The sequence below is a fragment of the Gymnogyps californianus genome, chromosome 2 (assembly GCF_018139145.2).
Source record: "Gymnogyps californianus isolate 813 chromosome 2, ASM1813914v2, whole genome shotgun sequence".
Lineage (NCBI taxonomy): Eukaryota > Metazoa > Chordata > Aves > Accipitriformes > Cathartidae > Gymnogyps > Gymnogyps californianus.
The window spans coordinates 97656675-97672881 of NC_059472.1; the positions used below are offsets into that span (position 1 = coordinate 97656675).

The following is a 16207-nucleotide window of genomic DNA, read 5'->3' on the forward strand; positions in this document are numbered from 1 at the left end:
ATTCAGATGCATTATTAATCACATAAGTCAGTTTTTTCAAGATTGGCATTTAAAGCCCAGCTGAGCTATCCACTCACCAATAGTAATTGAATTGATTTTTCCTTTTATCTGAAGTGTAGATTTGTTACACTTAAAAATGTAGGCCACTTGCTTGAGTTCAGTGTTGTTAATGACCAGGTCATTCTTGTCCTCTTGATATTCCTATTTCAAAAGAAAGTTTATTTAATTGGTTGTCTTTAACTAGCTAACAGTCAGACAGAGTTTAGAACAACTTATCCTCGAGTCATTGCATCTTCAGTTACAACAGAGCAATATTGTTCCTGTGGCTTAAAAATCTAATCTGCTTGGTGATCGGATATTTCACCTAATTCACCCTTAGATGACACATGTATATTTTAGAGCTGCAGAACTGAAGAACTTAGCATAGATCATGACAAAACCGATTAATTTTGTAGCGAAGACATTACGCTCACAACAATTTGAAAGTGCACTCACAAAACTGTTGCTTGGTTTCCATCCAATTCAGAATGGCACCTTGAAGAACAGAGCAGGTTTTTGTTCCCCCAAATGTTATATAATGTTCCATACAGTGTGTTATGAACAGGTGCAGGCATTACCATATACAATAAGGAGTAATAAGTGAAGAAATTTCCTTTCATTATGAAGCGTGAAAGGACATTTACACTCCATGGATGTCCGGGAAAGACTAGGGATCCACAAGAAAATTTCCAGGTACTATAACCTAAGGCAACATAGCACAGGCAAATGCTGACTGCACCTTATGCAAACTCAACTCCACAGTAATGACTGTGTATATAACCTTCTGCATGACTAAACTGCTTATTGTTTCCTCCCGCTTTTAACCAACACAGTCATGTGAATTTTCACTCATAGATTCTTTGGTATATGCGTACATAAACTAACTCCCAAACATTAAACAAATCTATCTTTTCCATCTGTAGATTGAGCAAAAGGAAAACACTTCTCCACTTTTAAGCATGGGAGACATGCTTGCATGGAATGGGTGATGAAAAATGTATAATTCCATTGGTTAACAAAGCTGGAGAAAGTTCTCTGTGATAATACTGTTACCTCTCACTCACACAAATGGCCTGCAAGAAGGGATTTTAATTGGAGTTCTCCACTGGACTTGTTTCTGGGGGATTGTCTGATTTTGCAAGGAATTTATATGCTGTTTCTGACATTCTCCAGTTCAGATGAATTAGTATATGATTCTCAGAGACAAATGAATTAACTTTAGATGCTACGGAACAGTAAAAGCTAAACTGTAGCAAGGCAGAGCAAGACTCAGCCCATTTTAGTTGCAGCTTAGATTTGTTGCACCTTGATCATGGACAGCCTTTTGCAAGATGTTTCAGTGCTCAGTCTGTTTTGCGATGTGCAGGGTGCAATTCGGAGGTGTGACTGGAACTCACCACTCTCCACTTCTTTCCCTCTAGCTCCAAGACAGGGGCATGGCTCTGCTGCAGGGAATTCTTGGGAGAGGTGGGACTTGGAGTATGGCTTTTTGTAGGAGAACGAACAGATGGACATTGGGCACGTAGGCTGGGGTTCTTGTGAGTCTTCTGGTCATCAGAGACATGTCGAAGCCCTAAAAAAAAAAAAGGGTGTTTATGAAAGAGAGTCTGTTTTCCAGTCCTAAGGGTGTTCATATTTAAGCAGGAAAGGTTCATTTGTAATTGTGTTAAATTATTCTGTGAATTTACATTTTTTATTTCCTCAAGGTTTGCCTGGGTAATGACCTAAAGTGTAACTGCCTACATATTTTTAGCAGTTCATATAAAACCTCTTTTACTGTGGATGGTCTATCTTAGTATCTTTAATAGGAAATGCCACAATGTCTTCTAGTCCTTCTCTGTCTGTAGTGAGCTCTGAGAGCTTGTTATATCATATTTTTCCATCCATAAAAATGAGATTCTTTTTCTAATTTATGACAGTATTTGACCTACCCCTGCAGCATTAAAGGCAGATTTATCAATCATATGTATTTAAGCTCACAGCCATCCACTTTAATTACAACTGTCCAGTATTAATACAAAAAGCTTTATTATTGTACTCCACACTGATCTGTGAGCCATACCTTTTCACCTAACATGTAACACATTTTGACACAGGTTGGTACACTGAATGTGAATCAGAAAGGGGGATAAATTTTTATTGCAATTGCAACTTAGAGGTTCACCAGCTACTGGGGATTGAAGATGTCCAGCTTGGCTGCCTTAAAATTAAAAGGATACCTCTAAATAAATGGTGTGAATTTCAGGTATGCTGAACATATTTGGGTGCTGTTGCTTCTAAAGGAGGTTTTGGTATGCAGTCTCATCCATCAGACTCACTGCAAGCCTCAGAAAGATCTGAGTTGCTTAAACGTAGCTTAAAAATGCGGTGGAAGGTAGGTTAATACATATAGCAGCTCTTGATGTAGTTTGACTCATGGACCAAAATTTGATTTCTTTTCTCCTGACCTTTGGTAATTGCTTCTCCCTGGTTAAGCTGTGCAAATAGGGCTGAGCGAGATGCAGTTCCTTCATCCTTTATGGTTTCTGTATCAAAGATGGGGGGAGGTCCAGGTGGTGGCGGTGGTGGTGGCAGTGGTGGGGAGAGGCATGACCCGCTTGTTAGAACAGATCGCATAGACATGGGTGATGCAACAGGACCCTGTTTGAGATAGATAGATGGAAATTATTTTACATACAGTGTTTCAAGAAACATAGTTGTATTATGATAACTCTTATTTATTAACATCCTTCAATACTGTGAGTTTGAGTGACTCTAGGCAGCCACAGGCTGAGAAGAATTTCTGGCACCATAATCGAATGTAATACTATGAATCTTTCCCTGCACCAAAGCAGGCAGGGCTGGAAAGACTGACAGTCCACACCGCTACCTTACTGCAGAACTACTCCACCTAAGATATTTCTCTCAAATGCTTGTCAAGACTGATGTTAAAAATCTTTAATAGTAAAAATTCCATAATTTATTCCAGTGTTTACTTACATAAAAGGGAAAATGTGTCCTTTTTTTCAGATACCAAATTCAGTTAGCCATAGTTTGGTGCGCATTCAGAAACATACAGAAAATGTTTTGATCTAACACAAATAACTGGGAGGGTCATGAACTGTCAGTTATACATATGCACCATGCTAAATTGTATGCAAGATGTAAAATGCTGTTCTTCAGACTGTTCAAGTCATCTGCAAAGACTGAAATAGAGCAGAATGTAAAACTATGGTGATTCAAGTCTCTTATTTCTGAAATTCAGTATTTGAGTTTTTAGTTCAATTTCTCAAATTCTTTTTTCTTTTTTTCAATTGCAGGAGATCACAGCACACAAGTTATGAGTGAGTGGGGCCTTGGTAAAGTAAGTAATCCAATCTTTCTTTCAGCTTGCATAATCAAAAGTACATGTTTTGGTCTGAATTATAATGCTTACATAGAATATTATCAATCAGACAGAAAATGCTAATAATAATCTAATTTTATGCATCCTAATAATAGATGTTAGATAGAATCTGAGAAACTGAGAATGACTTTTTCTGTCTTGCCACTGAGTGTCACTCTGATCCCACCTCTCTGCAGCAGAGCTGAGACTGTTCTAAAAGAGCTGCTGTGAAAAATTAGATTGGTTCTGATGAATTTAGCTAGCTATACAGACATTGTGCATTGCACCAGTACATATTTATTAGGTGGGCAGATACAATGGGAAAATGACAGGGACTTACAGTCACAGCTCCTCTAATTGGCTACCTTTGTTAAGAAAGAGATACAGGTTGTTGAAAGTGCATCACTGGTAATCAATACTGGAAATAGATATTGCTTAGCTGGACTCAGAGGATATTTTTAACCATTTATGATGCCACTCCTTTCTGCTTTCCACTAAACTGAAACAGCAAAGTATCCATCTGGTTCATGCATCTCACATGACTGAAAACTGTAGCTATTTTTTAAAAAGTAAATATTTCTGGCCTGTAATCCCAAACTGATAATGGGAAAGGGGCTGAGGTGCACATGCTCTTTTTTTTCTTACTCTTCAGACATACTTTAAAAAAAAAAGCCTGGCACATTTGAGTAAGTAACTGCATTCAAACCTCTTAGTCTTTATGACCCTAATTAGAGTAGCATGGACATGGAATAATATTAGTTAACCTCTTAATGTACACCCTCTATTGGCACATGCATCTTCAGCATATAAGTACTGTTGCATTTGAAGGAGCTGTTTATGGAATATGTTAGTGATGAATACATAGCAAGATTCTTTGTCATATTAGTGACATTAAAACAGCATTGCATAAAAAAACCCTGTTGAATCCCTGGTACTTGGGTGAGTAATGAAACTGATGTAGTGGTACAGTTTGATCGTTTCTGAAAGGATCCAAGATCTCTTAAGGGAATGAGCTCTCTTCTATGCTATTAAATGTTGTTCATCAAATGTAAACAAATGAGAAGAATCTCCTTTTGGAATTGATTATCATTTATTGTCAAGATATACCAGAACTGATGTAGACTGCTTTTAGAGACATTTCATTGTTGCATGGATACATTTAACTCAGAGCATTTCTGCTTACATACTTAGTTGTTGTTATTGTTATTGGTTTTAACCTATTAACATATTAACCTATTAACAATAGGTTATTGTTTTAGGCTGGGGACAACTTCTTCACTAGACCCTCAATTTACAGTGCCTGTCTTCCTGCCTCTGCTAATGCCAGTAATGTTACCTGCAGCAGAGTCAGCACAACTGTGAATTACTGTAATAAAAAAAATGAATGTAAGTGGATTTAGTGGCACAATCAGTTGTTGCTGCCTGAGGTGCAATAGAGATCTTCCCTATCTGTTGCCTGCAACCATAGCAACTGAATCCACTATGTCCTGGTTATCCAGAATTATGAACATTGCATTTGCAGGGCTTTTTAAAATAGTCAGATACCCAGAAATGGCACTCACCGTTCACAGTGCAGTGTGAACATGCAGTTATGAATTATGGATGCTTTATAAGAGGAGATTAATAGTAGTAGTGGTAGTGGTTAACAACTTGTAGTCTGAGATAAAAATCTGATTTCCCAAATTTGAGATTGATATTTGATTTCCCAAACATACATTATTGCTTCCACCTGCATAAATACAGTGTTGTGACTTTCCAGAAACTTGTGTGTGTAAGACTCACATGCTCGTTTGGAATTAACACCAATTAAATTCTGCAAAGGCTGCAAAGATACATCAGAGAAAAAAAGATGTAGGAGTTATCTGGGTATGCTGCATACAACACAGCGTGGTGGGTGTCTCTGCCAGTCTCTTTGCTTAAAGTGTCAAACTGAAGGCCATCACAGATCACGCAGGAGACTCCAGGCTCAAATGATGCTGGTCAGTAGTGCATCAAAGGCAGTTTCCCAAATGGCAACGAAAGTATGGGAATGTCTGTGTAACCAAGGTGGAAGCAAAACTCAGAGGGATTTATCTCTGGAAGCAGATGATCTCCCTCCCAGAACTCTGAAAGAAATATCTTGTGAAAGTACAGACAAAAAGGAAGGATTTTAAATACATCAACCAAGTTTGGACGTGGTTTTGTATGACTGGAGAATGTCTTATTTAATTTTCAAGAAAGGGCAGAGGTAGGAAAGGATCTGGGAAACTAGGAGCATCTTTCCCTTCTAGAGCAGTACTGATGAAAAGACAAGTCTAGTCAAAAATCTCAATCCTTGACCTGAGGAGTGAAAACATTCTAGTCCTTTGAGTGGGTTTCAAGAGTAGGAAAAAAAATTTATCCCTTGGACTCATGCTGCTCATCTGCCTCCTCGTTTCTTTTCAAGCCTGGTCCCTCCGCCAAAGTCAGTGGCTATCATCTCCACTGAGCTCAAAAGATTATGAGTTAGATCTAATTAAGAACACAGGAGCTGTCACAAGGTCTCGGAAGACACCTGCGGTTCAGTCACCCTTCCCACTTTTCCTCTTAATTTTGTGCAGTCACAGAAATAAGAGATGGACTGAACCTTTGTTAACTTTTCTCCTGCATGACAAATTCTTGTCTAGTTTATAACCTGAGTTACAGCTACACAAGCTAACAGATACTGTATCATGATATTTTCCATTATGTCTGAACATCTATGGCCATTCTGGAAACTGCAAACAATTTCAATCATAAATTAGGCCAGGCAAAACTGAAGGACAAATCAAAGGAAAAAAGGTCGCTAAAGTACAGGGAGGGACTAACTGCTCCACTGTAGATCTACCATCTTACGGCATGGATACATCCAGTACGACAATCCCCCATTGAAATAGAACAGCATGGAAAAGACAGACAAGTCTCACTAATGAGGAGGCATACAGAGACTTGCTGTAAAGAGAGGTTCAGTCTCACTCTGGCTTTTGTCTTCTTTTCTTTGCCATTTTGATTTACCTGACTGAAATCAAACACACATTCAAGTGAGGTGAAATTCTTTGTGGGAAGAGTGGCTCAGGGAAAGTCTAACAAGGGGACAGAAAGCACAAAAGTGATCTGGAAATGCAGAAAACACATTGCACTTCTTGCATTCCCTGCATGCCGGGAAGATGGGACCTGTGCTGCACTCAAACACACTGACACAAAGGGCAGTTTTAAAATCAGCCTAGTGAAGTGGTTCCAGGAACTGTCTTTTTTGATTAGTTTTGACCTCTATTAATACATAGACCTCCAAGTTACCAACCTAAGTCACTGGCAATTCGTTTGCTTTCCTTAGTCACCCTTCTAAGACCACTTAGGCCCTCAGGCTCTAGAATATTTCTGAACCGGACTCTTAAACTGTTCTGGTATCTGGCAATATTTGTGTATAATCCTATCCAATTTCAACTGAAGTGCCCTTCACAAAGTCCATTCATTTCTGCTCTGTATAGGGTGGTGTTTGTGAGAGCTGCTGAGAATAAAATAGCATGTTATATGCCCGCAAAAGTTCATCTATCCTAAAGCAGCAGGTGCTTACCAGTTTTGCTATTTGCAAACAACTCTTCAGATTAACTTCAAGCAGATGTTAACAACAGTGTATCTTTACACAAAGAGTATTAAGAGCCATTTGGACTAGCAAAGGCAGTTATTTGCAAGCCGCCTTTCTTCCTCTTTTATTTCAGCTGTTTGCCTCCGTAACAGCTGCTGTTCTCAGTGCTGTGGTGTCTATAGACATCACGTCAAGCTATGCTGATAGCCGACTGTTCCCATTAACATGTTGGTGTGGTCATTTTTCCATCGTTTGCAAATACGCCCCTTGTAAGAATTATCAGGGGAATAGATAGCTTCAGCCTTACTTTGAGAAAATGTAACACAAAACCAAGTCATTAACTTTTAACCTGCTAGCTTTGTATCATAGTGAACTTGATGTGCTTTAAACCTTGCTCCTGGAGCTTTCTGAAATCGGCAAAAATGTAATTCTCTGAGTAGGGTCCTAACAAGAACAGGAGATGTGGGCCCTGCGGCCATGTAGTAACAGCTCTGTAGGGGATGGAACATACCAGAAATTTCCTCCCAGGGAAAAAAAAGTGTCTTCAATCTCCAACTAAACCATGCTTTGAATGGGGTGACAGGAACTGCTCAGGGTTTGCTCCTTGCTGGGTAGCCCAGAGCCATCTGCAGAGAGGCCAAGGCCCTCCTATTGACTGTGGCTCAGTAGCTTCCTCTAGTGACAGTGTCTGAAGCTGCTCACGGAGCTGGGTCTGATAAATGCGTATTATCACTGTGCAAGGGTTTGCAGGACTGCAGTACAGCCTCAAAGCACGTTGTATTTCTACCTTTATCTTGTACGACTGGCAGAAAGGTGAGGTACTCTTCTTTCTCTCCTTGCTGGCTACCTAGCTTACTCACTGGAGAAAGAAATGACCGTTTATGTTGAGGCAGCTGGCTCGTTAAAATTCATCTACGTTGAATCTCATTTAATTCCCTTGAAATTACAGTAGAGATGAGTGAAGCCCTTGCTTCTGAGAAGCTGGGCCTTGTTACAGCACATTTCTCCTAAAGGCTTCCCCTGGAGCACAGAGCAGCAGCCAGTCTTGTTAGAGAAATAAAATGCTGTTTGTACATAACACAAGTGCTCTGGATGCCATGTGTCAGTAATATTTGGTGGCCATACACAGCTTGACATGTCTTTAGGTCTAAACCCAGCTACTGAGAGACAGTAAGAATTTCTTTTTATGTCTTGTCACAGATGTTACTATTTCCTGAGCCATTCTTGCTGAACAATTCCCTGGGTTAGCCTTCCGTGTCACTGTTACTATATTTGTAGTATTGTAGCAGCAAGGAGCCCTAGTCAGAGGCTTGTATCTCTGGGGATATGAGGGGCTTACGTGCCAGGCCCTGTACAAACACCCACGATGTTCCTCTGTGTTTATCCAGCTTTAGGCTGACAGACTGCAGCACAGAAACTGGGGGGAACAAAGTTCTTGTGGTGGGAACCTGCTGTGGAGCATTTGAATGAACACACATTTCTTGTAGCTGCAATGGTCATTTTTACTCAGGACAAACAGATTATAAACATCTATATAATGCATATAAATAAATTACATATGCATGTGTATAATATATAGTACCTATTATAATAGTCATTCCTATTAAGAGGTAAGTATCTATTTGCAGCTGAGGCAACAGGTGGCTTAGATAGAGGCATAAAATCCCTTCCTTAATTTATTGAAAAGCCTTCTTTTCATGGCAGCAGATAAACAGGAATCCTAATGGGGACTACACTCTTCTCAAGAAAAAAAAAGATATCTCTGTTTTCTGCCCTCCCCCTTTATAGTAATACTAGTTTCACACCTAAAATGATTACAGCGTTCTGTATTGTTCTTTCCATACATATGCACAGCCAAAGACAAGAATCATGAGGCTCAAAAAGATCATGTATCAACCTCTGGGAACAGGTGGACTGTGACTCAGGGGCACAGAGCTCTTGTTAAGGTGTTTTTTGTGTAAAAGTAGCTTAGCACAACAGTTCTATGACCTACCGTATTTAAGCCACCTGTCTGCAAGGGGTTATGCTGCCCTGAGATCTGCAATTTACTAGATGAAACAGCTGACTTACAGGGCCTGTAATATTTGTGAGTTAAAACAAAAACAGCAAAAACCAGGCCAGCCTCTTTTCTTGTTACCAGGTCTCAGCAGAATTATTCACCTGTTGAGTTTGCAAACTTTGAAGCCCCGTTTAATACACTTCTGCCATTTATCACCTGTTCAGGGTTTAAAACAGTGCTTACATCTTCACAGTTACTCAACCAGAAATGTTTTAAACAGCCAAGGTCTTCTAAATCATCTGAGAACTGTGTGCTAATGTAATTGTCAACAAGTGCTCCCACAGGCACATTAAACCATCTTTTACTTACATAAATATTCAGTTAAAAAGAAGACCAATCCCTTTAGCAATATAGTAAAGTTTTAATAGAAGTGCCTTTTCCTTTTCTCTCCATTTTACATACTTTCAATTTTCTTTTTCCTTTCCCTTTTCCACTGGAACTAGGTTGCATTATGTTACAGGTCAGGTTGCGTTTGACAGCTGTTGTCAAACAAGCCTCTCCCAGGTTCTCCCTTAACCTGTCTGAATGGTGTTTGGTCACTGATGTTAAAAGGACACCGCTGATATCCAGTAAAGACAAATATTGTCAGCCATTGTTGGAATAAGGGAGTAAGACTACTTTCTTTCAAAGGGACGTGTATGTAATTGAGGCAGTCTCCACAAAAGAGGCAACTATTGTAGAGTTGCCAGGATGGCCAGTTTCTAAATTGACAGTGTACCAAAAAATGAACATTGCCTATTCTCTGAGAAAGAAACAGTTGAGATTAAAGGATGCAAATTTTTCAAAAAAAAAGTATAAGGAAATAGGGAAAGGGAAGGGAAGACAAAGGAACAGAAAGGGACAGAAAAGGAGAGGAAAGGCTATGACTGAGAAAAATTGAGCACTTTTTGAAAATGTCTACATCTTATCCAAGATACAGGCATTTAAATCAGTATATCTATGCTGCCCTTACTTCTATCTGAATGAGGCCTCTGGGATTGCAGTTGTGGCTGTGGCTGGAATTTGGCACTACAGTTTTGACCTTTAGCTTTAGTGAAGTGGCTCAGACGATGGCTTCTTGATAAGTGAGTGGGTCAAACTAAACATAGCATAGAAGAGATACTGGAAGGATAATAGGCGGCTTTGCCTGCAGAAGTTGGTCTTTTGCAGCTTGTTCACCTCAATATGTAGAGAGACGATATATTACAGGAAAATGTTTTGATAGTACAGGAGAGAGGCAGGGCCATTTTATAAGAAAATGTCTGGAGGTGATTATTTGAGACAAGAATGAAATGGCCAAAGTCTGTACTGAGACTAGTATCATTGCGCTCAATCAGGCTAATACAGGAATTACGATGGTTCTTCTCGGTGTGGAGCCTGTTGAGAATTTCAACTTTTTAAAGAGAATTTTTAGAGTACTATCTAATGAGTTATAAATGTTTTTTTAAATTATATTTCAGGAAAAAAAGACTTGAAGATATTGTATTGGCTTCAGTGGGAACAGGATATAAATAAATCTCAACTGCTTGTAAAGATGCAGACTTTCTCCTAAGAATTTGTTTTGATTTGTAAAGGGGGGGGAACATTCATCACTTGAATGAAATTCTGTATTAGAAACTAAACACTGTAATGAAATCACTGCTAGTTTGTAAATATTTCCTGTTTGTAAATAATCCTGCTGGCAAAATTTGTCCTAAATGACTATTGTATACAAAGAACAGAAACTTAACTGCAGATCCACCTGCAACTGAGAGAAACATTCAAGACAATTATCCTTGAGCAAGATTTGTTTCTTAACAGTTATTTGATGTACAGGAAACTACAGCAATCCCTCATGATTACTGGTTGTTTTCTTGCTGCAAAGTTAACCTGCAGAAATAGGAGCAGAAGTTTCACTTCCCCCAGCTTGCTCATGCAGTCCTTGTAGAAAACAAACTTTTATTAGGCATTCTTGTGAGCTTATATTACAGCTGCTCATTTCTTTGCACCACCAAAAAAAAAGTAGAGAGGAAAGAAAGAGCCATGCTTCAACAGAATCCCTTCTTTAGGCAAAAAAAAAAAGAAAAAAAGGGCACTTGCTGCTTATCAGTAAGAACTGAAGACAGACATAGGTTACTGTTACAGCTGTAGATTTCATGTTAAAGTCAGAAAGCTGTAGCAAGCAAAAATGACAGTTGCTGCATGGGTAAAATGCTACACTGGGCATTTAAAATATTTCATTATAATAACAGCTTTTGCATAAGAGTCACTGACATCTGAGAATGTCATATCTGGTAGCAAATTAAAACTTGCAAATCTCCATTAGGTTGGTAATTGCTATTGTTCCCATTGTCAAGATGGCTGAATTGAGATGTAGTGAGTATAGTGAACTGCTACTCACCACAGGGTGTGTGTGGCAGAAGGCAGCGCACACTTTACATTCGAGATAATGAGCTACAAAATTACACTTTTAAGGAAATATTGTACATCCATCTGACTTCCACTGACAAGCATATTTTCTCTGACATATGCACAATCAATTAATGAAAATGAATACTTCAGTTCATGGTGAAAACACAGAATGGAACATTTTGCTCTCTGGGACAATCCTGCTCACAAACATACATACTTTAAATATGTAGTTTTCTTCTGTAAGCACAGTACCAACTAATATCTTAACCATATCCATCATGTCTTGAAATGCCTGCGATTTACATAGGGTCTAGTTTTGTACCACCACTCCACATGGGTAGCAAAACAGGCTCAGATACACAAAGGTCTCAAGGTCCTTAACTCCACTGATTTCTTGGCTTTCTCCTCACACAGTCCCACACATTTCAATAGGATGCCCTCAAGGAGTAAAATATTGTCACATATCTTGGCAGAACCAGAGCCAAAGTCAATAAGGAGAGAGAATTTTGTTAGATCCAAAAAGCATCTGTTTTTATCACAGATTTATTATAAAGCTGACAGAGGTAACTTATTGTCAGAGCCGACTGCTTAGCCATTATTTCAACCTTTTGCACCTCTTTTAGCATCTGTCTTGCAATTTATTAAGACATTTCTTTCTCTTTCCTCTAAAGTGTCTGCCTGTGTGCTTACTGCCAGAGCCAGGAACACTTTACCGTATGCACTAGTGATCTGTTCCAAGGTTGGCTGCAGCTGCCCTGTGCAGCTTGATGGAAGGGTACAGGGGGGCTGGAAATGGCACAGCTTTGTGATACTGGCATGGAGCATGGCCAGAAATGTGCACACCACGGTATGCAGCACCTATAGGTAAAGGGGCCAACTGCCCACTAAAAAGTCCTGTCCCTTCCTTTTTGGAAACCCAAGCATAGTCTGATCTAGGCTGATGCTCCTGGGGTTTTGTTGCAGTTCAAGCTATGAGAATACAGCTCTCAGAGAAGCAGTAGTTAATGTTCTCCCTGACTCTTTAGTCTCTTTAGAAATATCCAAATATGTTACTTAATAACTTTTAATATAAAGCTTCAAGCATTGCTTTGTTGACTTCTGCAGATACGAAGGGTAAATTATCGGTATAATGTGCTTTTAAATCTGTACTTATACAGACCAAAGACTTTCTCTCTTTCTCTCTCCCTCTATAATAAAATAGCATTTCTGCATCAACGTCTCCCTTTCATAAATGTGCCACTTGCTTAATGCCTTGCCAAACTACTGCTTTTTTCTTTTTCCTTTTATGCATATAAGTGGAAGCTGCTGTGTGCAATGATTAACAACTGTGTCTGGAATATATCTACAGCTTTTATAGATATCGTATTTCTGTCTAGGCCCTGATTCTGCAGACCTTTGTGATTAACTTCACACAGCATGAATCTGTGACTTTCATTCTCACTTTAAAATGTATAACAAAAATGAAATTATCACTTGAGTAACTCATTGCTTTCTTGAATGTATTTGTTACCAAGCTTCATAAAAATATTTAAACAACATTTAAACAACAAGCTATTTAAACAACCTGCTAACTTACCGGATTCTGATTTCCTTACACTCACATGAAGTAAAACTTTAAAAAATTATACATCCATAAAAATGTTTGTACTTTAATCTTTCTGACACATATTACATGAATGATAATTTAAATCAGCCATACTTCCAAGACAACTTTCAGATCTGAGTGATATCCAAAATGAGTGAAATCAATACTTCAGATGCAGTAATGGGCTCATCACTCATGGTGGAATGAGCACTGTTGGCAGGAAACTATGCTTAATATGAATAAACAAGTCACACCTAGATTTGTATTCAGCAATTTCTTGCACAACTAACAAGAGGGAAATAGAAAGACATGATGGCTGAGATGCTGGTTTTAAGACCAGTCAAATATAATCTGCAACAGCTACACTTCTGAATAAGATTACCAGTACTCAACAGCACTGAGAGTTCCTCCCATTTGATCAAATGGCTATAACAAATCTTTATCTTATAACACTATTTCCATACTTGTAAAGTTCCATTAAAGGTGAAGATGATTCTTTCTCTGTATTAACAAAACTAAATTTGTCCCAGATTCTCAGGCTAATTTGGTTAACAGGGTACTACAATGTCTTTTCCTCATCTAATAATAATTTTAAAATCATTAGCTCTTCTCACATTCACTGACTGTAATAGAGTAGGATGTAGCAAGTGTGAAATTTTGTACTAAATTAAGGATAAGAATCATGTTTATTATTTTAAATTTTTACTACAGAAACTTACAAAGCAGTAGATAATTCTAGTCTTCTAATTTATCATGTTTATACATTTTTGCATTGCTTCAAACTAAGAAGTACACATAGATCATGGTCTCTCCTGTGTTTGAACTTGCTTGAATACTTGAGTACTGTAAGGCCTTGTACAATGTCTAATGAAGGGTGTGAAAAGGAAGTTGCATAGTCTGTTGCTGAGCACAAGCAACATGCATTCTCTTACATGGTTATCACCTCCATACAGGAGGAGATAAAGTAACTTTTCCAGGTACCATAGAATCACAGAATGGTTTCGGCTGGAAGGAACCTTTAAAGACCACCTAGTCCAATCCCCCTGCCATTGGCGGGGACATCTTTCACTAGATCAAGTTTCTCAAAGCCCCGTCCAACCTGGCTTTGAACATTTCCAGTGATGAGGCATCCACAGCTTCTCTGGGCAACCGGTTCCAGTGTCTCACCACCCTCATCATAAAAAATTTCTTCCTTATATTGAATCTAAATCTACCCTCCTTCAGTTTAAAACCGTTGCCCCTTGTCCTGTCACTACAGGCCCTGGTAAAGTCTTTCTCCGTCTTTCTTATAAGCCCCCTTTATATATTGAAAGGCCGCAATAAGGCCTCCCCGAAGCCTTCTCTTCTCCAGGCTGAACAACCCCAACTATCTCAGCCTTTCTTCATAGGAGAGGTGTTCCAGCCCTTATTCCATGTTAAAATACATTCCACTCGAAAGCTCTACTTCACCTCCCTATGTTCCTGAGTTCTTACAGTGTTTTAGTCTGGGAACTAAATTATCTGGTGGCCTATATCAGTCCTCTGAATAGTCATTCAATTTAAAAAAAAATTATTTGCCTATACAGAAGAAAATATAAACTTAGTGTGAAAGACTGCATGTGCAAGTATGTGAGTGCATTAAGTTTAGATGATAACAGCAAAGAGCTGGCTGATTATATTTTAATATACTTCAGCAATTCTCCTAACCTGATAATAAACATGAGCACATTATTAGAATAATATAGAACATTGCATCAATGTAGACAGTGGACATAAACTCTTACATTTATACCCAATAGAAAATTAATTCTTCATGTTTATAACTCTCTTAGAGAACAATATTCATTGCCATCATCTTTCTATGCATCTCAGATGTAACACACAGAAGATGTTTATATAAATATATAGAAAGAGCATAAATAGTTAGGCATACAGTTATATTTACTCTCTCTCTATGTATGTATTTCAGAAATTATTTCTGTATGTAAAAAATAAGTTTTATAAAGATAGCTATCTATGAAGTAATAAATTGGTATGTATCCCTTGTGTTTCTTTTTCCTGTTATTAAATACCTCTCTTTGTTCAGATTCTTTCCACCATTCTTCTCCTTTTCCTGTCATGTTTACCCAATTTTCCTCCAGTCTGACATGTCCTTCAGATTTTTTGGGTTTGTTTTTGTTCCTACCTTCTACTGTAGCAGGCCTGGAGAATTGTATCTGCCTCTCCTCACCATCTGCAGCTGAGGGTTATGGCTATAATCATCCCAAATAATTCTTCCCTCTTCCTCCAAACCTGTACCACAATGGCCTGACACATCTCCACCTGTCTTTCAAATTTTTATTGGCTTGGTTGGGAAGTCCATGGACCATGACTTCTGTTCCTGGCCTAGATACTTATTTTTCCTGAGCTAATGACCTGCATTAAAAGTCAAATTAGTTACTGGCATTTTACGGTTCTTCATGAAGAAGGAAAGAGTACTTACAGTTTTACTCCAGGTGAGACCTGTGGTATGATGCTCTTTGATATAAGCTTGAAGCTCAGACCAGATGTTCAGATATGACTTCACCCAATCAACATGGCGTGCATCACTGTAAAAACAGAGACAATATTTATATGTGTGAATGTACTTAAAAACAGAAAGCATTGCTACTCTTGCGTAAAGCAGGTAAAACCCAATGTCGGCCTTAAAGCCATGGACAAATCAGTTAGCAGGCAGCCAGCCAGCCCAGTGCTGAAAATACTGAGGCCTACTACACTGGAAAGCTTTTAGATACTTCCAGAGGACAAACAAGGGCAAAGGATGCCTCTAGCACAGAGTGCTTCCTGCTGGAAGGGTGTGTCATCATTCTGTTCAGGCTCAAAGTCAACTGAAGAAGCACTAAAGGTATATGGAGCTGTGCGGCAGCTACCCAGACTCAGTTTCAGGGTGCTGAATTTTAGAAAATTAAATATCCGTGGGTTCTGTAAGATATTCTAGCTTCCAAGTTCAAATGTAGCCAGGGTAATACTGGATCATGTTATAGTCATCAGACTAAAATATTTATACATCAAGAATTTTTAAAGTAAAAGTCACAAGTTGGCTCTGGAATCATTATTTGGAAGTCTTAGTCTTCCAATGGGACAGTAAGTGAAAACCAGAAACATGTAGAGAGAGAGAAACTGCTTGTAAGATGGAGTCCTTAGTGATGAAGAATTATTACTGAATAGTGATGGCTATGGACTGGATGC

At 38.7% G+C, this 16207-nt stretch overlaps 1 protein-coding gene across 1 annotated transcript in view; it reads right to left on the reverse strand.

Moving 5' to 3' along the window:
• The window catches only part of CAP2 (cyclase associated actin cytoskeleton regulatory protein 2), a 70695-nt gene that overhangs the window by 6224 nt on the left and 48264 nt on the right, over positions 1–16207 (reverse strand). Inside the window, exons 7-10 of the mRNA XM_050890995.1 lie at positions 15462–15567; positions 2487–2679; positions 1437–1612; positions 78–201 (exon numbers count right to left, since the gene is read on the reverse strand). Of these exons, the coding sequence (XP_050746952.1) occupies positions 78–201; positions 1437–1612; positions 2487–2679; positions 15462–15567 (599 nt within the window). The remainder of the gene's footprint in view (positions 1–77; positions 202–1436; positions 1613–2486; positions 2680–15461; positions 15568–16207) is intronic.